The 25,924-nt window shown below is 44.6% G+C and overlaps 2 protein-coding genes across 9 annotated transcripts in view; both read left to right on the forward strand.

The window, feature by feature from the left end:
* The window catches only part of BAIAP2 (BAR/IMD domain containing adaptor protein 2), a 145,242-nt gene that overhangs the window by 94,837 nt on the left and 24,481 nt on the right, over window positions 1-25,924 (forward strand). For all 8 annotated transcript variants that reach the window (XM_077253344.1, XM_077253342.1, XM_077253340.1 and 5 more), the window contains exons 5-7: window positions 2,596-2,667; window positions 4,254-4,391; window positions 25,125-25,277. In XM_077253344.1, coding sequence (XP_077109459.1) covers window positions 2,596-2,667; window positions 4,254-4,391; window positions 25,125-25,277 — 363 coding nt within the window. The remainder of the gene's footprint in view (window positions 1-2,595; window positions 2,668-4,253; window positions 4,392-25,124; window positions 25,278-25,924) is intronic.
* Window positions 6,571-9,972, forward strand: LOC143766016 (uncharacterized). Its single transcript, XM_077253331.1, has 2 exons — window positions 6,571-6,944; window positions 7,031-9,972. The coding sequence occupies exons 1-2, from the start codon at window positions 6,717-6,719 to the stop codon at window positions 8,258-8,260; spliced, it is 1,458 nt and encodes a 485-aa protein (XP_077109446.1). The 5' UTR covers window positions 6,571-6,716; the 3' UTR covers window positions 8,261-9,972.

Raw genomic sequence — 25,924 nt, forward strand, 5'->3', positions numbered from 1 at the left:
ACAGTACATACTTACATGCGTCCCCCGGCGTCCGCTTCCCACACTGACTGAGCGCCGCAAAGTGAAAGTGAAAGCACAGCACAGCGGTGACGTCACCGCTGTGCCCTGCTACTGCCGGCGCTCAGTCATTGCAGGAAGCGGACGCCGGGGGACGCATGTAAGTATGTACTGTTTGTTTTTTTTACATTTTACGCTGGTAACCAGGGTAAACATCGGGTTACTAAGCGCGGCCCTGCGCTTAGCAACCCGATGTTTACCCTGGTTACCCGGGGACCTCGGCATCGTTGGTCGCTGGAGAGCGGTCTGTGTGACAGCTCTCCAGCGACCAAACAGCGGCGCTGCAGCGATCGGCATCGTTGTCGCTATCGCTGCAGCGTCGCTTAGTGTGACGGTAGGAGCTCAGACAAAGCGAGAAATGTTAGAACCTTTCTTATAGGCCTGTCAGAAGGAGCTCACTGATTAGATCCTAATTTAACTCATTTTGTACTTTTGCACCAAGGCCAAGTGACAAAGTGGCATGATATTACCTCCATGGCAATGTTATAGGGTTTAATCGGAGTCCACAAACATCTGCATCAGAGACAAGCTGGGCCCGTGGGTCACGTCTACAGATTTGTTGGCCCATATGCATGAGTGGCAGGTAGTAGGCACATGTACTAGTCAATAAAAACAGATGTGCTGTAACCAGCCCCTCCACTGCTTACCCCTTTTTACTATACCAAAAAAACACACACAAAAAAGTTAATGGGTGTTGGAAGTTAATTATGCGCATTTTATGTGCGTTTATTCAGATATATATGGGGTATTTACATGAGTTGTAATTGTGGCATTTTTTTGCTACAATTTTTGGAATTGTGCTAAATTTGCAGGACTAGGTGTTTCACATGCATGACAGCTGGGCTAATTTGTGTAACCCCGCCTCCACCACTGATTGACAGGCTGCTGACAATCAGTGATGTGGGCGTGGTTATACACAGCTTGGCATTGATAGCACTGCTCTAGCTACAGAAAATAAAATGGTGATTTCATCAAAACTGCACCAAGCAGCCCAGTAAGTGATACATCACTGGAATCGGGGTCTCTGCCCCTTGTTATGCTGCTCTGATTACATAGAAAAGAAGTGCTGACAGATTCCCTTTAAGAAAAATACCTTCAGTCATGTGCCTAGAAGGCAGTACCAACCATCATCCTACAAAGGTGGGTGATGAGCACAGGAGAAATCCGATCACTGGCTGCAATTGTGCTTGAAGATTTATAGGGTTAACGCAACCTTGAAATTCACATTTTCTTGTCACCCGCCATTACAATGACCCCTTGTCCTATACGGCAGGTTTGGGTTGCCCACAACTAGATCTCTGCTGTATCCATACCTCTGTTAGCCCCATCAGTTTAGCATAGACTCTCGGATCTCTGCCCGTCCTCATCTTCCACCTGCCTATCTCTGTGCCCGCTCTCATCCTTGTGTGCATCCATCTGTTCCTCACATCCATCCGTCTCACTTCTGCTTTATCCTTCCGGGCAGACCTGTCAAGGCGTCTTATTGCTCTCTTACACTTTACTGCCAGAATCTCCTCCGGCGGAGAACCTGCATGTCACCGGTTGGCAAGCTCAGTCACCCATCTCATCAGAGGTCTTGCAATGCTTCAGTGTCTGAAATAGCTGTAATAATCTGCAAATCATGCACCAACAAGCCACAAAGTAATGGGTCATGTACGAAAGACTTTTTCAGAAGACCTTGCAGTTTCTTACTTGAGGCACAAGAATGAGAATGTCTTCAACTTCAAATACACTTCCAGTAATTTAAAATTTAAAGGGGTTGTCCAGGATTAGAAAAACAGCGCCTCCATGTCTACAGATTGTGTATAGTACTGCAGCTCTGCGCCGTTCACTTCAGTAAAGTTGAACTCCAATACTAGTCATATCCTATATGGGCGGTGCTGTTGTTGTAATCCCCTTTTTAAAGGAGTTGTCCAGTTAAGAAAAAACATTCTCAAACTTTTCATCTGGGATCTAATAGTCCCCCCACCTCTCAATTTCTCCATATGTTGGCCAAAGAGGAAGTAGACCCTCCACCTTGACACTGAAAAGTGACCCTCTGTGTTTCCAGTGTTATGGAGGAATGGAACGCTGTAGACGCGTGTTCAGACTTATCACCGCGCTCACCATGCCACTGCTGCAGCCCTCAGATATTCAGGACAACTGAAATGCTGCTTTTCGCGACGGAGGAAGGATATAGGGGGACCATAGATGGCAAATGTACAGTCACTTTTCAGTGCCAGGGTGGAACGTCACTTTCTATGAACATCTGTCAATATGAAAAGTTCCCCTTAAAGGGTTTGTGTCGTTTGCTGTTCAAATTCTGATTAATAGGTGTGGCTTGGGGGTCTCTGCCTCCAGACCCTCATCCATTAGAGAAGATTTTGGGCATTAAATGGTAAACCTATTAATTAGGCAGTGTGTAATGCTTTATTTTCCCTGTCGGGGTGCAGTGGGGAATTGATTCTGTCCCACCGATCATGCATGATCACTGGGGTGTCTAAGTACTTTATTTTCCAGACAGATTGACGATCTGAATAAAACTTGTTCTTTTTCCAGCTGAAATCTTTTCACAACGAGCTGCTCACACAGCTAGAACAGAAGGTGGAATTGGATGCTCGGTACCTAAATGTAAGTGTTCCAGATTCTCCAGTTCTCCACATTTTAAGCGTAAAAGATTTTTCTTCTAAAGTTCTCACCCTTAGCCAGTCAACTTTTTCTTTTTTCCATGTTCTCTTGATTTACTTAATCTTGTGGACGAACACTGCCTTGAAAGTTTGCCATGGAGCAGAGACTGGGTGGCCCCTACGCCTGGCCTGGGACGGGACGGCGCCTGTCTTGGGGTGGGGACAGGGCGGCGCCTGGTTTGGGACAGTTCTTGGCTTGGGGTGAGGATGGGGCGTGCCTGGCTTGGGGCAGGGACAAGGACAGGGCGTCGCCTGGCTTGGGACAGGGCGTCGCCTGGCTTGGGACGGGGCGGCCTTTGCGCCTGGCTTGGGACAGGGCGGTGCCTGGCTTGGGACAGGGCGTCGCCTGGCTTGGGACGGGGCGGCCTTTGCGCCTGGCTTGGGACAGGGCGGTGCCTGGCTTGGGACGGGGCGGCCTTTGCGCCTGGCTTGGGATGGGGCGGCCTTTCCACCTGGCTTGGGACAGGGCGGCGCCTGGCTCGGGACGGGGCGGCCTTTGCGCCTGGCTTGGGGCAGGGACAGGGCAGCCCCTTTTTCAGGATTGATTAAAATCTCTGTATTCTATTCCACAAAGGTCTTCAAGGTTTTGCATGAGATTAGAATAAGGTCTGCGTTTTTTTTCCTTTCAGAAATGGCACCCTTATTTTTGGTATATATGATATTCCCATGAATGAGTGAGCCACAATAGCCATGCACTAGAGTTGCGTTATTTTGGAAAGATGTATAAAAGCTGACTACAAGCCTCTTGTACTCGACTTTTCTTTAGAAAGGCAACAAATAATTCTCCCGTTTTGGGAGAAGTTTCATTTGTAGCCACGTATATTGTTGGCCTTTTGTATACAACAAGGTCTATAATTATAAATTCGGGTTTTGCATACAAATTCCTGTGACAATGGGAATGGTCAGTGTTGTGTCCAAGGACAAGTGAAAATATACAAGACCCATAGATGACACATTGTCCCTAGAAGTCCGGTCTTGTGTGTAATTACTGTATGTCATTACTAGACTGTGTCGGCTGTTCAATCATAGCTGGGACCTCTGTAAAATCACTGACCCTTAAGAGATTTTCTATTTGCTTTTTAATGTCTGTGGCTGCTGAAGTGGAAGATCATGAACAATCCTGAATTGAAGGTTGGAAAATCAGTATTGGATTTACTGTTCTGTTCCCGATAGATCTTTTGCAAGTTGTGCTGGCCAATCCCCGAAATTGCAGTTCCATTGTGGCCTGGTTTATGGAGTGTACCATTGAGTTTCCTTCCTGAGCCATCAGGATTATATAAAAAAAATAAAAAGGTTGCTTTCTTTCAACTTGCACACCACAATTTGAAGTAAATGGGCTGTGCCGCAATATCAAATACAAAGAAACGAAGCTGCAATACCGGATACAGCCTATGTGCAAATGTGGCACGGTTACTGCAAGAAAGGAGCCATATTTTCTAATATTGGATTACCTGTCAACTAATAATTTAAACCTTTCTAATCCAAATGTTAAAGATGAATGCCTATTGAACTTTCTTTATTTCATTTAAGGCTGCTCTGAAAAAATATCAAGTGGAGCAGAAAAACAAAGGGGATGCCTTGGAAAAATGTCAAGTGGAGCTGAAGAAACTGAGGAAAAAAAGCCAGGGCAGCAAGAACCCTCAGAAATATTCAGACAAAGAAATGCAGGTGAGGTTTTCGGATGCAGAATAAACTGTTGGTAGAATACTTTCTAAGCTCTCTGGGTAATAGGATTTTTCACCCACCCAAGAATACTTGGGGAGTTTGGTTGGTATTTAGTATTTTTTTCTCTTATTCTCTTAAGACAGGTCTGTTTGATCAGGACAGAATACTAAAAAGTTAATAGAAATAAAGGACTTTTTCTTTCTGGACAGCAGTCTGGTTTTGCAAAGTAGCGTCTAGACTGCTATGAAGCATCTTTATTATGCATAGCTTATATAGCGTTGTCATATTCTGCAGCAGTTTACATACATTATCATCGCTGCCCCTATTGGGGCTCACAATCTAGATTCCCTAATTTTTTTTTTTTTGCAGTGCTTGGTCATTTTTGGGTATTACATGGTTTCCTGGTTTCCTAGGCACTGTATGCATCTAGTGAAATTTGAAGGCACTTTTTAAATTTATTTCCTATTTTTGAAAAGTTGTTCTGCAAGTCAACATGCACTTTGAGCACAGTACTGCACACACTAAAGGTACCTTCACACTAACCGATTTTGCAGCGATAACGATAGCGATCCGTGACGTTGCAGCGTCCTGGATAGCGATATCGTTGTGTTTGACACGCAGCAGCGATCAGGATCCTGCTGTGCTATCGCTGGTCGTTGCTGAAAGTTCAGAACTTTATTTGGTCGTCAGATCGGCGTGTATCGTCGTGTTTGACAGCCAAAGCAACGATGCCAGCGATGTTTTACAGTGGTAACCAGGGTAAACATCGGGTTACTAAGCGCAGGGCCGTGCTTAGTAACCCGATGTTTACCCTGGTTACCATTGTAAATGTAAAAAAACAAACAGTACATACTCACCTTCTGCTGTCTGTCACGTCCCTCGCCGTCTCCTTCCCGCACTGACTGTGAGCGCCGGCAGTACAGAGCACAGCGGTGACGTCACTGCTGTGCTCTGCTTTCACTTTACGGCCGGCGCTCACACAGTGCGGGAAGGAGACGGCGAGGGACGTGACAGACAGCAGAAGGTGAGTATGTACTGTTTGTTTTTTTTACATTTACGCTGGTAACCAGGGTAAACATCGGGTTACTAAGCGCGGCCCTGCGCTTAGTAACCCGATGTTTACCCTGGTTACCAGGGGACTTCGGAATCGTTGGTCGCTGGAGAGCCGTCTGTGTGACAGCTCTCCAGCGACTAAACAGCGACGCTGCAGCGATCGGCATCGTTGTCTGTATCGCTGCAGCGTCGCTTAGGGTACCGTCTCACAGTGGCACTTTTGTCGCTACGACGTACGATCCGTGACGTTCCAGCGATATCCATACGATATTGCTGTGTCTGACACGCAGCAGCGATCAGGGACCCTGCTGAGAATCGTACGTCATAGCAGATCGTTTGGAACTTTCTTTCGTCGCTGGATCTCCAGCTGTCATCGTTGGATCGGTGTGTGTGACACCGATCCAACGATGCGTTCGCTTGTAACCAGGGTAAACATCGGGTTACTAAGCGCAGGGCCGCGCTTAGTAACCCGATGTTTACCCTGGTTACCGTCGTAAATGTAAAAAAAACCAAACAGTACATACTCACATTCCGGTGTCCGTCAGGTCCCTTGCCGTCTGCTTCCCGCACTGACTGACTGCCGGCCCGTAAAGTGAAAGCACAGCGGTGACGTCACCGCTGTGATCTGCTTTCACTTTACGGCCGGGAGTCAGTCAGTGCGGGAAGCAGACGGCAAGGGACCTGACGGACACCGGAATGTGAGTATGTACTGTTTGTTTTTACCCTTCGCCATGACAGCACCCACTGGAGAGATAGGGATCCGCCCCAAGGAACAGGAAACCTACAGAGACATAAAAGGGGGCGGTCCCCCTCTCCTCCTCAGTTTAGGTTTCCTGTTCCCAGGGGACAGGATCTCTGAAGACTACAGAAATCATACCTGGGCTAGGAGCATCCGCCTGTGCGGTTTCTGCGCGAACGGCAGGGGATGCAGTCCAGATGCAGCGTCGGGGGAGATTCCGTTAGACGGCTCCCCCCTCGTCGGGCCGGCATGTGGGATGGCTGAGTCCGGGAGAGATGACGCCGATTCCACAGGAGCAGCGCTGCAGAGGTGCGGCTTGAACAGGCTCCAGACGCGGACCACCAGGTAAAAGGGTCCGGGATCTGCGGCACAGCTGCAGCGGCAGCGGCAGCCGGTACACCGCTCCATAGCGCAGGCCGGGATAATGGCGGCCGCACATGCGTGGAGCGGTGTAAGAATCCCCAGAATGACCCGGAAGTAGAGGAGCACTTCCGGGTCACTCACACAGCGGTGGAGGGAAAAGCGCGGTTTCGCGCATGCGCAGTGCACCGCTGCAGAGTAAAAAAAAAAAAAAAAAAAGTTTACTGACCGGATCCTGGCCTATAAAAAGGGGGAAGTTGCAAACGCACAGGCGATGCAACATGTCGTCCCCAGGCAAGACTGTGGACCCAGCAGGTGAGCCAGCCAGCAGAAGGTCCTCAGATGCCAGCCACAGGAGTGAGACCAAGGATTCAAGATCCAGAAAGTCGCAGCCTCCTATTTCGGTACCGTACAGCTTCACTGGGTGAGTGTGATTTCCCCTCTGCCTATAAAGCTGACACCCTTTTCCACAAATGTCTTCTTCTCCCAGGCCAAAAAGAGACAGAAATCTAAGCACAAGCAATGTGCGTTATGTGACGAGCCTCTCCCAGATTCCCACCCCAAAAAACTCTGCAATCAGTGTATGGCGGAAACAATGCAGAGTCCATCTATGTCGGTCACAGATATACGGGCCATAATTAGAGAGGAATTACAGGCCATCTCACAAGCCAGTACCCCCCCTAAAAAATCCGGGAAAGAAAAGGCTATATCCAGCTCTGAGTCCGAGGAGGAAGGCGTTATCCACTCAGACTCCTCGCAGGCGTCATCCTCTTCCTCAACACATTCCGACATTGAGGGTCGAGCTTGTTTTCCTCTTGATGGGGTGGACAACCTAGTAAAGTCCATCAGGAATACTATAGGTTGTGAGGATACAAAAGACGACCAAACTGCACAAGACATCATGTTTGCAGGGTTGGCGGAGAGGAAGAGAAGAGCATTCCCAGTAATTCCTGCGGTTAAGGCTCTGATAAAGAGGGAGTGGGAGAAACAGGACCAGAGAGGTTTTCTCCCGTCAGCCTCCAAAAGGAAGTACCCCTTTAATGATGAGGAGTTAATTTCATGGACTAAAATCCCTAAGGTGGACGCTGCAGTCGCCTCCACCTCAAAACAGTCAGCCCTACCAGTCGAGGATGCGGGCCTACTTTCTGATCCTTTAGATCAGAAGGCAGAATCGTCACTGAAACGATCATGGGAGGCTTCCACGGGCATATTTAAGCCATCAATTGCCAGCACGTGCACAGCTAGATCCATGCTTGTGTGGATTGATCAGCTGGATCAACAAATCGAACAGGGGGTCTCCAGACAAAAATTGCGGGATGCGATACCACTAATTAGAGGTGCAGCAGCATTCATGGCCGATGCTTCAGCTGACTCTCTTCGCCTTGCAGCAAGGTCAGCCGGTCTGATTAATAATGCCAGACGTGCGTTATGGATGAAGAGCTGGAAGGGGGATACGCAGTCAAAGGCTAAGATCTGCGCTATTCCGTGTGAGGGTGAGTTTTTGTTTGGGAAAGCATTAGACGAGATCCTCAAAAAAGCAAAAGAGAGGAAAAAAGCCTTCCCTGACCCCTCAATTCCTTTCTATAGGAAGACCTTTAGGAAGAGGCCGTTCGGGAAAAGAACACAAAATGAAAGATCGTCACGATGGGCCACAAGAGAGGGAAAACAGGGTGGCACTATGTTCAAAGGCCCCCCCTTCCGTAGAGACAACAAATTCTGAAACACCAGACACCCCAGTAGGGGGCAGGTTAAAATTTTTCTTTCCCCAATGGCGAAAAATCACGTCAAGTTCCTGGGTGCTAAATATTATTAAGGAAGGAATGAAAATAGAATTCCTCCAAATTCCCCATGATTCCTTTATTTTAACAGCCCTTTCCTCACCAGTGCAACAGAAGGCCCTTGAACTGGAAATTAGAAGTCTTATAGTTAAAAATGTTTTAGTTAGGGTGCCAAAGGGACAAGAGGGTAAAGGGTTCTACTCTCCGTTATTTTTAATCCCTAAACCCGATGGTTCATTTCGAACAATTATAAATCTTAAAAAACTCAATACGTTTATTAAAAATTATACGTTTAAAATGGAGTCTATTAGATCGGCCATTAAGCTCCTTTTTCCAAATTGTAGAATGGGCGGCATTGATTTAAAAGATGCCTACTACCATCTCCCTATCCATAGTAGGTATCAAAAATACTTAAGAGTGGCAGTAACTCTTGAGGGGGAGATTCATCATTTCCAGTATACAGCCATGCCCTTCGGTCTCTCCACGGCACCCAGGATCTTCACGAAGGTAATGTTAGAAGTAATGGCCTACCTTCGCCAGAGAGACACATTAATCATTCCCTACTTAGATGATTTTTTAGTTGTAGGAAACTCATCCCTTCAGTGTGCGGAACGATTAGCTGACACTGTCTCGTCCTTAGAAAGCCTGGGCTGGATCGTCAACTATAAAAAATCCAGACTCACCCCACTTTCTCTTCAGACATTTTTGGGATTTAGTCTAGATTCCATAAAGCAAAAATGTCTACTTCCCCAAGAAAAAATATCTCTTATAGAGGGTAAAGTTGTGGCGGCCATTCACAAACCTCAAATGTCCCTGAGAGCAGGAATGTCCTTGCTAGGATCCCTCTCCTCCTGTACTCCAGCCGTTCAGTGGGCACAACTTCATACCCGAACATTACAACATCAGATACTTCGGGAACAGAGAAAATTTCTGGGGCACCTTGAATCGAAAATAACTTTATCCGAGAAAGTCTTATCCTCCTTAGAATGGTGGCTAAATAAAGACAACCTAGCGGGGGGTGTCCCTTGGGTAATATCACCATCCCACACGATAACTACGGACGCTAGTCCCCACGGGTGGGGCGCACACATGGGAGATAGATTCTGCCAGGGAACCTGGGATAAGAATGAGGATTTATATTCATCAAACCTAAAAGAATTGAATGCGGTAAACTATGCACTGCGTCAATTTCTCCCACAGCTACGAGGAAGCCACGTCCGAATCTGTTCAGACAACACTACGACAGTGGCGTATTTAAACAAACAAGGCGGCACAAGATCAGACGCTCTAATGTCTTCCGCAAACAGTACCTTAATCCTGGCCGAAAAGCATCTGTTGTCCCTCTCGGCAGTCCACATCAAAGGAGAGGACAATCAACAAGCGGACTTCCTAAGTCGACACACTCTTCATCAAGGAGAATGGTGTCTCAATCCTCACATTTTCCACAAGATAACATTGTTATGGGGCAAACCCCAAATAGACCTGTTCGCTACAAAACAAAACAAACAAGTCCAGAAATTCGCATCTCGGTCCCGTGCAGATCACCCGGACATTCTAGATGCTCTTCAAACACCCTGGCAATTCAAGCTGGCGTATGCTTTCCCTCCGATAATTCTGCTTCCACAAGTAATACGGAAAATCAGGGAAGAGCAGGCCAGGATAATACCAATAGCGCCATTCTGGCCCAAGAGACCATGGTTCTCGTGCCTGCGGTCGATGTCGGTGACGGATCCTTGGGTCCTTCCCTCAATCCCAAACCTTCTCTCCCAGGGACCTTTCTTCCACCCTCAGGTGGACAGCCTCCACCTGACGGCCTGGAATTTGAAAGGCAGATATTAAATTCCAGGGGGTTTTCAAAAGGCCTAATTGATACACTCCTGCTTAGCAGGAAACCATCTACCACAAAAATTTACACCAAAGTATGGAAGAAGTTTCTTCAGTTCCATACTAGTTCAAACCCCTCTGAAGTCCCAATAAAATCTATACTAGAATTTCTACAGAAAGGGAAAGAGTTAGGTCTGTCAGTTAACACACTAAAGGTCCAGGTGTCCGCTCTGGGTGCCCTCTATGGCCATAATATTGCTGGTAATAAATGGGTATCCCGCTTCATCACGGCCTGTGAACGAGTTACTCCTGTCCACATACCTAGAGTAGCTCCGTGGGATCTAAATCTAGTCTTAGACTCTCTAACAGAATCCCCATTTGAGCCTATAGACACAGCATCTTTAAAACACTTGTCGTTAAAAACAGCCTTCTTAGTAGCCTTAACATCGGCTAGAAGAGTCAGCGACATTCAGGCCTTGTCGATAGATCAACCTTACCTTCTCACATTTCATGACAGACTAATCTTAAAACCGGACCCCCTATACCTTCCTAAGGTAGCAGGGAAGTTCCACAGGTCACAGGAGATACATCTTCCTACTTTCTTTAAAGATCCCTCTACTCCTGAAGAACAAAAATTCCATACTCTAGACGTCAGGAGAGTAGTTTTGCAATATATTGAGAAAACTAGTAGTTGGAGGCAGAGTAGGGCTCTGTTCATATCCTTCCAGGGCAAAAAGAAAGGATATGGAGTCACAAGAGCAACATTATCCAGGTGGATAAGAGACGCTATCCGGTTGGCCTATTCCATGAAAAACGAAGAACCTCCGGAGGGCATCAAAGCACATTCCACCAGAGCCATGGCTTCTTCCTGGGCCGAAAAAGGGAACGTGCCAATCGAAGATATATGTAAGGCTGCAACTTGGTTGGCTCCTTCCACTTTCTATAATCACTACAGGCTCGACCTGTCTTCTGACTCTGACCTACACTTTGGCAGGACTATCCTCAGCACGGTGGTCCCCCCCTAGGTGTTGGTCTCTGGAAATCTCTCCAGTGGGTGCTGTCATGGCGAAGGGTAAATAGCCGGATTACTTACGGTAATGCTCTTTTAATGAGTCCATGACAGCACCCAGTCACATCCCTCCCTAATAAAAGCCAATGTAATTACTTCTATGAAGTTTATATTCTGATGATACATGGTGATGATTGACTAACACTGGCGGTCCTCCGGGTACTCTGAAATTAAACTGAGGAGGAGAGGGGGACCGCCCCCTTTTATGTCTCTGTAGGTTTCCTGTTCCTTGGGGCGGATCCCTATCTCTCCAGTGGGTGCTGTCATGGACTCATTAAAAGAGCATTACCGTAAGTAATCCGGCTATTTTTTTACATTTACGACGGTAACCAGGGTAAACATCGGGTTACTAAACGCGGCCCTGCGCTTAGTAACCCGATGTTTACCCTAGTTACCCGGGGACCTCGGCATCGTTGGTCGCTGGAGAGCTGTCTGTGTGACAGCTCCCCAGCGACCACACAACGACTTACCAACGATCACGGCCAGGTCGTATCGCTGGTCGTGATCGTTGGTAAATCGTTTTGTGAGACGGTACCCTTAGTGTGAAGGTACCTTTAGTGGAACAAACAGGACTTATCAGTATGTTTCTTATGCGTAATCTAATCTTGTTGTTTAACACTCTTGATATTTGACCCACACTTTGATCCAGTTGCACAATACATTTTTTTTATTTTTCCTATTTGAAGTTTCCTAGCCTTCAGGTTTTATGTGGTTTAAATCTGGTGAGTTTCTATGCCACTTCCATTGCCAAAAACTTCTTGTATCTGGAATTATGGCACGGTTTCAGGTCTTACTGATACTTGCCATTTTTCCCACTGTTCTTTGTCTTCTTTGTAAATAACGTCTTCAGACAAAGCAAACAGGGTCTTAAAAGATAGTTACCTTCAATGTGTATAATTTAAGTCAACATTGACCCATCAAATAGGTGGCATTTAGACCCAGTTCACTTGGCCTCTGAGAAATGCAAAGCAGTTAACCTACTTCAATTAACTTACACAGTACTGTTATGCAATACTAACCCTGAGCTCACACTTACTTCAGAGGCCCTTTAACTTAATGCTGAATTGATACTAAACTTCCTAAGTATTCATGGGTGAAAACCCAAGGATAGCTGTTTCCCAGATAATTATGAAAAGTTATTGACAAATAGATTTAGAATACACCCAGCCCTTGGATATTCACCTAAGATGGCTTACGTAGTTAAGGTATAAGGGAACAGAAAATGGAACTCTCAACAGTAGTGAAACTAGGTTTGCTAGGCTACCAAAGCATTTTTGGGTCTGGCAATAACATTTCATAGATATTTTCTAAATACCCATACTTGTATCTTCAAAGCCCAAATTCCATTTTTTTAAATAGCATCCATTTAAATGGAAACCAAACTAAACCCCATTGTAGTAATTTGGAGTCCATTTTCATGAGTTCCATCTTCAGTTCCCTTTTAAGAACTGCCAGAAAAAATGTGACTTTTGCAGCATTCATGGATGAAGACCCAAGGGTTGTGTATATTGCAAATACCGTATCTATGAAAAGGTATCGGCTTTGTACTACATCCACCCCTTTTTTTTTTTGTTCTTTTCTCCCAATAATGCCATGGTAGCTTAGCTATAGGTTAGGCTAGGCTCACGCTACTATTTTGAGTTCCATTTTCTGTTCCCTTATAACTAAACTCCCTAAGTTTTCTTGGCTGAAAATCCATGTGGTAGGTATTTTGCAAATCTATTTGACAACAACTTTTCATAAATATTTGCAATAGCGTTCGCATCCTTGGGTTTTCACCCATGAGTACTTGGTAAGTTTAGTTTGAAAATAACAATAGGTTACTTTGATAACTTTTTTTTTTTTGTGTTTGAAAACCAGGTAAATATAGTGCCAGTGTACTACTGCATGCAGAAAGTCTTCATTGTTTTGTTGTATCTGTCATGAGCAATTCCAGTATTATGGAAGTATGTTCCTACTCTAGTGGCATTTACATACAGTATAGCAATACCAGGTGTCAGAAGGGGGATACAATTACAGCACAGAGCAGAAAACATTTTTATAGTCCCCTTTTGTATAAGGGCATGAAGTGAGAAAATTGAAATTATACTTGTGTATATCTGTAAAAGGGAAAAGTCAGATGGACTCCATGCTATGGCAGAGAGCTTTCCGATTGAATGATGGCTCATGCCTGCTTTCTTGTGAAGCCATCAGTCAATGTGTTTGCCCAAGCTGCCCACACAATGTGATGTACTGTATATATAATGTGCACGTACATTACATTCTGTTACCTCCTGTGAGCCGATGTAGGCTCTGTTGCTGGATTAAAAAAAAAACATAAAAAACAAAAACATTAATTGGATTGAGAACTGGTTAATTAGAATATGGAGAATTGCTCTGATCTGACCTCTCTTAAATGGGACACATTTTGGGGGGCTAAGAGGGATGTTGTTTGTTTTTTTTCTTTTACTGATTTATTAATTACTTCCCATGTTTACAAACGTATTCATAATAGACACACCAGAAAATGCCAATCTGATTGTTTGTTTGCAGTCTAAGCGGCTTTAACTGGTGGAGTTGCTGTCACGCCCAGTGTGGAGTACATTGTTGCTTCAAACACTATGCACCATTGTATTGGAAAAATATCTAACTATTCCAAAAAGCTGAGCGACTTTGCTAAAATATTGCATTACGTATATTGAATTACTGATTAAGAGTTGTAACATTATTAACTCATTATTAATCCACAGCTGCACTAACCATCTGCAGACAGTATTTGTACACCATATACTCGAACATCATTATTTTTGCAATTGTAGTTTATGCTCTAGACATTGCAAAGTTATCTACTACATAGACAAAAACCTCCCCTCTCCCCTTGCGTTATAAGTGTATCTATAGGATGTAACCCAGGATCAGTACAAGATGAATAATGTAATGTATGTACACAGTGACTGCATTGGTAGTATAGTGAGTTCAGCTCTGGGGTATAATATAGGATATAACTCAGGATCAGTACAGGATAAGTAATATAATGTATGTACACAGTGTCTGCACCAGCAGAATAGTGAGTGCAGCTCTGGAGAATAATACAGGATGTAACTCCGGATCAGTACAGGATAAGTAATGTATGTATACAGTGAGTGCAGCTCTGGAATATAATACAGGATGTAACTCAGGATCAGTAATGTAATGTATGTACACAGTGACTCCACCAGCAGAATGAGTGCTGCTCTGGAGTATAACGGGACGTAACTTGGGATCAGTACTGTAGTGTGTGTTTTGTAGACCTGGTTGACTACTGAGTAAGGCCGAATTCAGACCTCCTTATATACCAATCCGAGACCTGCCGAGGGTCTTCTGACCCAAACTCAACAGTCTCATATAGTATATGCCTAGAGCAGTCAGAGGGAATCCAAGGCCGGTCTGTTCTTGGATTGTCGTATAGAGATGTCTGATATTTTTCTCACCTTTTTGAATTGTAATTTAAGAATTGTACTCCAGTTCTGAGCCAGGATGAAACACACTTCTTTTTCTTGGGAGAGGCTGCTGCATTATCTGTTGCATGTTGAGTATTCTTTAGATTTACTTTTACGCTTTACGATCTATCACACAATACTACTAGGTGTCTATTCTGTCTCGCCAAAGCTTCTTACTGAGTTACCAGCCAAAACTGCTTATAGGTACTTAGCCCTAAATGTCCTGCTTTCTCCATATCGTGTATGGACCACCTCGGGCCTGTACTCCCATGTTATCTTATGTCATGTCTATGAATTATATATGACTGGCATCCAAGGGAGGTAATAAGCAGGTGACTGTCACCAGATTATCATCCATATTTCAACATTGTCGCTCTCTAGTTTGTGTTTTCTAAATACACCCCACCCGACTTTTACTGTGGCACCGTCATCCCAATAGACACATTGGATCTTCCTTATAATAAAATTTCTTATCATTTGTGATTGTTTCTTGGAAGCTTATATTTTCCTATCTGCTCTGAATGCGCTTCCATGATTTTCACTGCAGCTCTGCTCACACAGATTGATTGCTGGCTCATCAAGAAAGTAAAAAAATCAATTTGGGCTGGACTTTGGGATATTGTAATTACACTGGAGACCCCTAATGGTGCAAGCCATATCTTTCAGCTACTTATGGCCGTGGTTTGGTGGCACTGCATGTGTTAAAGGGAAATTAGGAAAAATTTGTATATAGCTTAGAAATTGCATATTGACCATATGTGACTGCAGATCTTCAAGTTATGTCACTTTTAATTGCCGTAGATGTCTTGGTGTCACATATTTGCATAAGGAAGCAATAGGGTTGATCACGCTCCTCGCTCACCTTGTACCTTCTTCTTTGTTGCCACACTTCCTCCCCCAAATTTTCCCCAAGTTTGCTCTTTTCTTAGCAGTCACGGTGCCAGGTGGAGCGAGCAGACAGCCTATTAGGACATCACTTTGCAGGCTCATTATTGCTTAAATACTGTAATTCCCAGTGATCTTGATCTGTCTGGCAGATTCCTTAAGAATTGATTTCAGGGGTTAGACACGGCTTTGTTTTAAGATTCTTAGCTCTGCGGGTAATTCTGCTGCCTGCTTCCTCCTACGAGCGAAGTGGGCATCGTCTGCAGTTACAGCCTGGGTTGCATTTATTAGTTTGGGCTCCTAATTCCATTTGCTCTTGTTTTGTGGTGGTTTTGCTTTTTATATTGTCATCATATATATATATTTTTTTTATATTACAATTTTTGCAATCTATTTGTTCTCCTAGTAGCATTAACATTTTATTTTATACTGCAATTTTGGCATCCAATAGTTTTGGGCTAGTTGCTGCATTAGGTTTTCTGGTTTCTCGAAACCCCTGTCCTGTTGTGTGTGTTTATTTTTGTTAAAAAAAATAAAAAAACTTTAGTCACCCTCCCCAGGTCCATTGCAGAGTCTCTGCTGCTGCTCCCAGTGTCTTATTGTCTGCAGCGCTGATGTCACATCGACAGTGCTGCAGCCAATATCCAAGCTTAGCGGCTCCACAAGTTGACTGCTCAAAGCCACGGAGCTCACAGACTGGCTGCAGTCCATACAGACACCAAGAGCAGTGGTGGAGTCTGTGCTGAACTGGGAGAGGGTGAGTTAAGCAAAGTTTGTATTTTTTATTTTTTAAACTGCAGCTTGGCTATGGGTTTTCTGAAAGCAGAAAAACCTCTTTAATATGCAAAGCGACATTTATCTATTTGCATTTTGTGGGTACACTTCAGCTGTGAGGCTGTGTGCACATGTAGCATATTTTTCGCGGTTTTTTTTTCGCTATAAAAACGCTATAAAACCGCGAAAAAAACGCTACCATTAAGCATCCTATGTAACAGAATGCATTCTGCATTTTTTGTGCACATGCTGCATTTTTTTCCTGAGCGGAATCGCATTCCAGAAAAAAACGCAGCATGTTCATTAAAATTGCGGAATCGCGGCGATTCTGCACCCATAGGAGTGCATTGATCTGCTTACTTCCCGCACGGGGCTGTGCACACCATGCGGGAAGTAAGCAGATCATGTGCGGTTGGTACCCAGGGTGGAGGAGAGGAGACTCTCCTCCACGCACTGGGCACCATATAATTGGTAAAAAATAAAAGAATTAAAATAAATAGCGATATACTCACCTTCGATGTCCCCCGCAGTCTTCCGGCCTCTCCGCTGCACGCTGCCGCTTCGGTTCCTATAGCTGCTGGGCGGTGAAGGACCTGCGATGACGTCACGGTCTTGTGATTGGTCGCGAGACCGCATGTGACCGGTCACGTGACCAATCACAAACCGTGACGTCATCACAGGCCCTTCACCGCACAACAGCTATAGGAACGGACGCCGCTGAGGTCTGCAGGTGAGTATAACCATGTTTTTATTTTTTTTATTATTTTTAAACATTCGATCTTTTACTATAGATGCGGCATAGGCAGCATCTATAGTAAAAAGTTGGTCACACTTGTCAAACACTATGTTTGACAAGTGTGACCAACCTGTCAATCAGTTTTCCAAGCGATGCTACAGATCGCTTGGAAAACTCTAGCATTCTGCAAGCTAATTATGCTTGCAAAACCCTAGTTTTCTGTGGGTATATGCATGCTAATTCTGCATGCGATATACCCGCGGCAGGAGGCGCAGAATTGCCGCGGAAATTTCCGCGGCAATTCTGCAACGTGTGAACTTAGCCTGAGAGACATAATCTAGAAATAAAAACCAGAAAATCATTGTTTGATTTTTATATAATTTAATTAGAATTTTATTGTGTGAAATAAGTATTTGATACAATAGAAAAACAGATCTTAATATTTGGTACAGAAACCTTTGTTTGCAATTACAGATGTCAGTCGTTTCCTGTAGTTCTTGACCAAGTCTGCACACACTGCAGCAGGGATTTTGACCTACTCCTCCATAGAGATCCTATCCAGATCTTTCAGTTTTCGAGTCTGTCGCTGGACAACATGGAGTTCCTGCTCCTTCCAAAGATTTTCTATTGGCTTCAGGTCTGGAGAATGGCTAGGCCACTCCAGGACCTTGAAATGCTTCTTTCAGAGCCACTTCTTAGTTGCCCTGGCTGTGTGTTTTGGGACCTTGTCATGGTGAAAGACTCAGCCAAAAGGCATCTTCAATGCTCTTACTAAGGGAAGCAGGGTGCTGGGCAAAATCTCAAGAACCCCACCCAACTTCCCTTCAATATGGTAAGTCTTTCTGTCCTCTTTGCAGTTAGGCACCCCCAAAGTATGTTGTTTCCTCTACCATGCCTCACGGTTGGGACGGTGTTCTTGGGTTGTACTCATCCTCCTTCCTTCAAACACAGTGAGTGGAGTTGATACCAAAAATTTCTATTTCTGTCTCATCTGACCACAGGACATTCTCCCATGCCTTATCTGGATCATCCAGATGGTCATTTGCAAATTTCAAACTGGCCTGTACATGTGCTGGCATGAGGAGGAGGTCCTTGCATGCCCTGCAGGATTTTTAGTCCATGACTGTGTAGTGTTACTAATGACAATGTTTGAGAGTGATCTCAGCTCTCTTCAGGTCATTGACCAGGTCCTCCCATGTAGTCCTTAGCGGATTCCTGACGTTTCTCAGAATCATCCTTACCTCATGAGGTAAGTCCTTGCATGGAGCCCCAGACCGCGGAAGAGGAGTCATTTTGTTTCTTCCATTTTCTAAATGTGCAAACACTTTCCTTCTCACCAAGCTGCTTGCCTATTGTCCTGTAGCCCATCCCAGCTTTATGCAGGTCTACAACTTTGTCCTTGGTATCCTTAGACAGCTCTTTAACCTCTCCACCATGGCCAAGATCAGAGTGTGATTGATTGTGTGGACAGGTGTCTTTTATACAGGTAACAAGTTCAAACCGGGGCAATTGGGCAATTAATACAGGTAATGAGTGCAGAGCAGGAGGGCTTCTTAAAAAAAAAAAAAAAAAAGTCTGAGAGCCAGAATTCTTGCTGGTTGGTAGGTGATCAAATACTTAATTAAATTGCATTTTATTGCATGAAATATTTAAAAATCATACAAGGTGATTTTCTGTTTATTTTTAGATTCTGTCTCACAGTTGAAGTGTATCTACGATAAAGAATATAGACTTCTCCATTCTTTGCAGGTGGGAAAACTTGCAAAATCGTTAGTGTACCAAATACTTATTTTCCCCACTGTATGCTATAAATCCAGGGGGTACCTGAGCATAGAGCAACAAAACTACGAGAGACTCTTGCGTAGAGCAGCCACCCTAGGAGAGACTCTTGCGTAGAGCAGCCACCCTAGGAGAGACTCTTGCGTAGAGCAGCCACCCTAGGAGAGACTCTTGCGTAGAGCAGCCACCCTAGGAGTGACTCTGGTGTAGAGCAGCCACCCTAGGAGAGACTCTGGCGTAGAGCAGCCACATGCTTATATAGCACCAATACAGTAAAGTGCCTTAAAGTGAACCTTCTAATAACCTTCCAGTAAGACGATCCATGAGATGAGACCAATAATGATCTGAATAGTGGCAGAGGGAACACACCAAATCTTTTCCTTAGTTATGTAATGGTGGTTGTATACGCTACATCTTTCCATACACTTTTTCGGGGCCTACAGGGAGATTGATGGGCATGAGTTCTCTGCTTCTTACCTGCTCCTAAATGGCCAGAGCGTGAATGGACATGTCATACAGCAGTCCTCCTCCAGTAGAACCTCTATTCAATGTCTTGGGGTTTAGTAAACAGAATGTGCCCACTTTCATCACAGACTGTTGGTGGGACCTTCTGTAATCAGGTCATGGTCAGAAACCTGCTGGAGATAGTTGGGGCATCTCTCACTGAATCCTACTTATAATACCTTCTCAATGATGTGTGGGCGAACCATCCCTTTAACATCTGGCAGCCCATAGACACATGAAGGGTTCTGAATGTCACTTCGCAATACTTTGTGACCTCTTAAAAGTTTGCTGTATTACTGAATATAGAGGCGGAGGTGCTCCTAGTTTTTGCTTAAATCGGAACACCTCACATCCCTCAGTCCCCTTCCGCCCCCATTTCTCACAAGTAATTATCCTCGATGAAATGACTCTGAAAACCTTTAGCAGCATCCAATTAAGAAGTTCATTATTCTAAAAATAAGTTATAAAGAGCAGAGAATTAATGAGATCCAGTTATCCAGAACTTTCAGTTTAGATTCCTAAAATTCAATTCTGAAAGATGCTGAGCTGTCGCCTTATAGCCGCTCCACAAGGGTGGTCTTACTGATGGTATGGCGACTGGAGAACAGCAGGGGTGCGTGCTAATATATATGTCCACATTACACTCTTCAGGGTCTTTTTGATGCGTAGTGTGTTAGTCACCAAAAGATAGATAAAAGGGGGATACAACTGCGCAATAGGGTCTTATCCGGTATAAAAGTACAAAGTAAAGGAACAAGTAGCTACTCACCTTTTGGGGTTATCTGATCAAGAAAAGATCAGCTGCTGCAGCACATTCCGGACCGGAAAACCTGCTGTATCTAGCATGTTCTTGGAGGATAAGAGTGGTGGTCTGCTCTGCCGATGAGGTATTCCCAATAAGAATCCAAAGGACGTGTTAGAAGGACAATACTGTTAATACTAACGCATTTCGAAGTTGGACTAACTTCATCAGGAAACGCAATAATAATGCAGAATTTGACATGCATAACTTAAATAGTTTAAAATGTCATAAAAAGGCACCAGTATGAGTGGTAACCGCCCCTGTGTGCTGCATCTGACTGATGGCTTGTTGAATGCTAATTACTTGTCTGTCAAATTCTGTGTTAAGCCATGTTCACTATTTGTAAGCCAAAGCCAGGAGTGGGGCAGATGTTCCTATTTTACTTTTTTCCTCTGCATTTGTGCAACTCCTGATTTTGGCTTACAAATAATGATGTAAAATACTGAACATGTGAACATGGCCTTATTGCGGTTCTCCTGAAGAAGTTAGTCCAACTTCGAAACGTGCCGAGAATAAACCGCATTGTCTTTCGTATAACATCCTTCATATTTTTATTGGGAATACCTCATTGGCAGAGCAGAATACCACTCCGATCCTCCAAGCTCAAGTCACCAAAAACTGACCTGCAGGTAGCTACTGTGGTGATATGCTACCTGAGTGTGTTGGGGGACACTCGCTTGGCATAATAATAATAATTATAATAATAATAATTTTTATTTATATAGCGCCAACATATTCCGCAGCGCTTTACAACATAGGATTCAAGCACTCAGGCACGGTACCTCACACAAATCTGGTCAAATCTGGTTTATTAAACTTCATAAACCACATGACATACAGTCTATTTCATTATGTCCATGAACTTATCACGACCACCAGTCTGTTCATGCAGCAGATAAACTTCTCTGCCATATATTACAATCCCCTTGTCTGGGGTTACCTTTCAGGAGTTCCACTCCTCATGCTGACTTCACGTCAATCCCAGGTCCTCAACACTGACTGTCCAGGTCTACGGTCTCTAGGTGATTCCAGGACGACTCCACTCCCAGGAGCCTCCAACACTGACCATCCAGGACCTACAGCACACAGGCCACTCTGCAGTGTCCAGCCAGGACACATGGAAGTGTGTCCACCCTGACAGACTCCCAAAACACTCACACCATGTGCTACACACACCTCCTTTACATAGGTGTAGTCACACCCAGGTACCTGTCACATGGCCAGTCATGTGAGCGTGACATCACCACAGGTCCTTAAACACAAAACCATCTTAGGTGTTCAGACACGCCTCTTTGGGTGGGTTTGTAGGTGACTGGACCCACCCATCTCTCCAATCACCTGGAAGCCTTCCCAATGTAAACAAAACCCTCAGCAGTAGATCTGCTTGAGCAAAACATACCCAGGCTTCCATCACAGGGCCACCCACCTCTGCGATACATATCGGCCATTCACAACACTGCCAGTCACTGTTTCATCACAACTATGCCTCCAAGTGCATCTTGAAGTGCACACACAGCGCCCCCTGGCTGCAACACTGGTCACTGCACCACACTACCTATAGGTGGTACTAGAGACCGTTCTTTCTTCTGGAGCAAAGCTCATTTGCATCCTTTTTTCCCCAAGAACCATTGCCTGTAACACTTCTTCCAATAGCCATATCTCTGCAAGGAAAAAACATTCTATGTACCACATACATATTTCACTCGTCTGCTACCTAGATCTATCAGTGTGGTTCCCTTATGGGTCATGGGATGTCCCTCCTATAGATCTATGGGTATGTGTGTTGCCATCTATTTTTTCTTTCCTCCCATTCCCAGATCTCCATTCACTGAAGGCTGTTGTGACCCCCGGCGGCCGGCTGTTGTGACCCTCGGCGGCTGGCTGTTGTGACCCGTGCATTGAATAGAATTACTGGTGGACCCATTCTCTTTGACTTCCATACACCCTGGTAAAGTAGGACAGGGCTCTCCTGTATACTAGCATGTAGCTATGGCATTACTTTTTGCCTCCTCTTTTTCAGAAGACTCCTTGGTCTTGAGGTCCTGTAAACAAAGGCAGCCGATGTGACTTGGATGCACTCATTACTGGCATCTGTGCCAGGCGTCTGCTGGGTGAGGCTAGAAGAGCGGCTGCGCTCATGTAATCTCTTTAGCCGGATCACATAATCCTCTCACTGTAGAAGCTAATGAAGTCCAGTATTGACAGCAAGCACTGACGCTACACATATGGACCTTATTATGGCAACAGTGGCAGTACACACTGCAATTAGGTTTAACCCCTACCGTTAGTAAGGGCGAGGGCTTGATTTTACATGGGACTGCCATGCAGATTTATGTAGAAAGTTTCCAGAAAGTCATGTAACTTTTTTTTTTTTATTATATTCCGCATAATGACAATGCGCCCACATCTCTGGTATTAATTTTTTTTTAATTCACTTTTTGAATTTTCTAATCTTATATTTATTTTAGTACTATCTCTTATTAAGGGAATCAGCTAGATATCAAAATTGGCAGTGCTCTGTAGGGAAAAAACATGCAAATTGGCTCTTTCCTCAGCTAATGTGCAAGTATCAGGTATTAACTTATCTGTCACGAGTCCAGGTCATTGGTCACTGTGAGAACACGACCATCTGTTTGCGCAGATTTTTGATGGATACTTTTTTATTTTGCCCTTTGTCTCCTGCTAGTGGTTAGATTATGCAACTGCACCTCTTGTTTTGTGTGTGTAGTCAGTCAGATGGTGAAACAGTGTGTTCTGGCAATGCTGCATGAAAAGCCCCTGTAGAGCACCACTTGAAGCCCCTGTCGTTCACATTTATAGACCCCTGGCATTCTGTGTGCTGTCATATTGTGCTTCCATGAGGAGTTGGCCAAACACTTCAGGTAGTTGTAAGCAGTACGCTGGCTTGTTCCACAGCTATTTATCCCCTTACGAGCCTAGGTGACTCGATCGGTAGGAGATGAGCTGCTGCCACACATGTGCAAATAACTGACCGGGCATGTTGAAATCCAACATGTCCCATCCTTCATCCTTACAACAAATGCAGGAGGTCCCAATTACACATTAGTGTGGCCAGTCCTGCAGATTGTTATTCTGATCATTATCTGATGTGTGTGGGTACCTTTAGAAACAATGTTTGGGGGTCCGTCTAAGGGTCGTGCATACATTATAGTAGAACACTCTGCTCTGGCTCAGAGGTGTTCTCAAGTGGAGGACCCCTCACTATGACCTCCATGGTCTATACAGGTAGAAGGAAGGAAGAGTCAAGCTCTTGTATAGGAGCCTTTAAAGATCTCTGTCCACATGAGAAGGTCCAGCTCAATGAGTTGGGGTCCGTGATAGAGAACTTGCATTGGGGGACAGGAGCTTTATATTATACTTTTGCTTCCCCTTCATCACTAGCCTCCTAACCTGCCCACAGCTTACATGGAGCTCACTAAGCTACGACCTGGCCCAGATCATCAGGACTTGAGCTTTGTGATCTAACTGGAGTCTTTGCTGGAAGTATTTGGTACTTCATTCCTCTCTCTAATGGCAGTAGCCCAGCAGGGTACATTTCTATGGAAGCATTCCTAATTGGCCTATATTCTCCGCACCCGTGGGGGAAGATCAGTAATAACACGGGGTTAACTGAGGCTTGTGTTCCTTGTCCTGACCCACTTTGTGCCTTCTTCCTCGGAACGCGTGGAGAATGACATTGTGCAGTGACTGACAGCGGGGCATCAATACAGCTTCTCCTGTCTATATCGTGTGCGCTGTGCCGAACAATGCACCCAGATAATACAGCGCCGCGTGTGTGGCCATCAAAAGCCTCCTACCTCTGATAAGTACGCTGTCAGCTAGAACAGGAATTCCTTCCACATCAAGATTCTGCTGTCTGGGAAAAGCCATTCGAATGTGCCGTTAACATGGCCTCCGACTTGTCACCCAGATTTCCATATATCATATGTGATTCCCAGGGGTGAAGTTAAATCTTTTAATAGGTTTCTTACCCAAAATGCATGAGGTGCCAGCGATATATCTACGTACACTCTTCATACTCTGTGCCCCCAGAAAGAAAATAATGTCCCATCCTGTCCCCTAAAATAATGGATTAACAATCTGTACCGCCTGTTGGTCCCGGAAGATAGCAGGACCACGGAAGCCATGTTGTTCTTGCATTTTAAGGCAACATTAATTTTCCCGCTGCATCCTCGGCCGTTCTTGGGATTTCTCGGAGAACGTGATGAAGATGCAGAGTCTTCTAATTAGCTCCTGCCTCTGTGTTCACAACGATTTTTGTGTTTGGTCCGCACCCAAGGGAAGAAAGTGGAAAATGTCTGTACTCGTTTCCTGCAGACTAATGAAGACTTATTATCCAAGCTCCAAACCTGCAAGAACATGGCTGCTTTTTTTCAGAAACCACTTCACCTGTGTCCATGGGTTGTCTGGTATTGCAGTTCAGCCAAATCCACCTCAGTGGAGTGAAGCTGCAATACTGGACGCAACCTATGGACGCTTGTGGAGCTGTTTCTAGTAGGAAGAAGCCATTCTTCTCATCCCCGATAAATTAATAAGATGTTTCACCTTGAACAATGATTCTGTCAAATGCGATCAACTCCATATAACTAAACCCCTCAATCAGGTGCTCTATCAAAACGTACTGCACATCGGTAAATTTCCAGACATTCAGGTCCTGCACAGGTGAAAGCTTAGTACGAAGAGAACCAAATATGTTCAGGTCCTGGACATCCAGAAACTTGTGTGTGTGCAATAGGTATCCCATTGTTTTGTTTCATCCTTTGGTGAGTAACAGCTCAAGGTCTCTGGGAGGCGTGCTATCAAAATAACATGTCTTCCTCCAAGCAGAGTAACGTGACCATTACAGGGAGACTCTGGGATGAGTCTTGGGCGAGGCTATCCCAGCTCATGGCTCTTGTGGCTATGATTCCATGGATAGGAGATGATGTATTTGTTTTGTCTATCTTCTCTACAGTATATCGAAGCGATCAGTAACAAGCAGAGCGAGCTGGAGAACTTTGTATCTGATGGGTATAAGACAGCCCTAACGGAAGAAAGGAGGAGGTATTGCTTCCTGGTGGAGAAACAATGCGCCGTAGCCAAGAACTCCATTGCTTATCACGGCAAGGTGAGTAGAGTGCAGGCTATCCACACATAGCATGGTAAACTCCTCTAAGTTATTAAAAGGGTTGTCCCAGATTAGAAAAACATATACTTTTTTTAACCCCTTGCCAACCTGTAATTTACATTTTATGTAGCAAACGTCGTACCTGGAAGATGCTGGCTGTGTAACTCTGGTTGCTGCTGTTACAGGCAGATGCCCGCTAACTCTAATCACTGCTGTTTACCACTTGGATGCCGCTGTCGGTCGCCTGCTTCTCTGTGTGGCTTTGCAACGCCTCTCATTGGCACAATCGCACAAAGCCAATGGGTTATTATGCCCCTGTTGTTAATATCTTAGGACTCAACTGAAGCTCAGCCACCATCTTGGGCTTCATAGGAGAAGTAGAATTACACTATATATTGCAATAGTTTGGAACTAGTGATGTGTACGAGCTCAAAGTGAAATAAAAAATGTAAATTAAAAATAGCAGTTTTTTGGTGTTGTCGTGTCGAAGTCCAGTCAATTAAAATATTCAAGCCACACATTTAATGCCCGAAAGAGGGGAAAAAATTGAAAGAATTGTAGAATTTGTCATAAGTACTTTTTAAAGTAGTATCAATGAAAAGTATAGCAAAGAACAAATCTTACAGCCAAAATGTATTTTTTTTAAC

This window comes from Ranitomeya variabilis, chromosome 4, assembly GCF_051348905.1.
Source record: "Ranitomeya variabilis isolate aRanVar5 chromosome 4, aRanVar5.hap1, whole genome shotgun sequence".
Lineage (NCBI taxonomy): Eukaryota > Metazoa > Chordata > Amphibia > Anura > Dendrobatidae > Ranitomeya > Ranitomeya variabilis.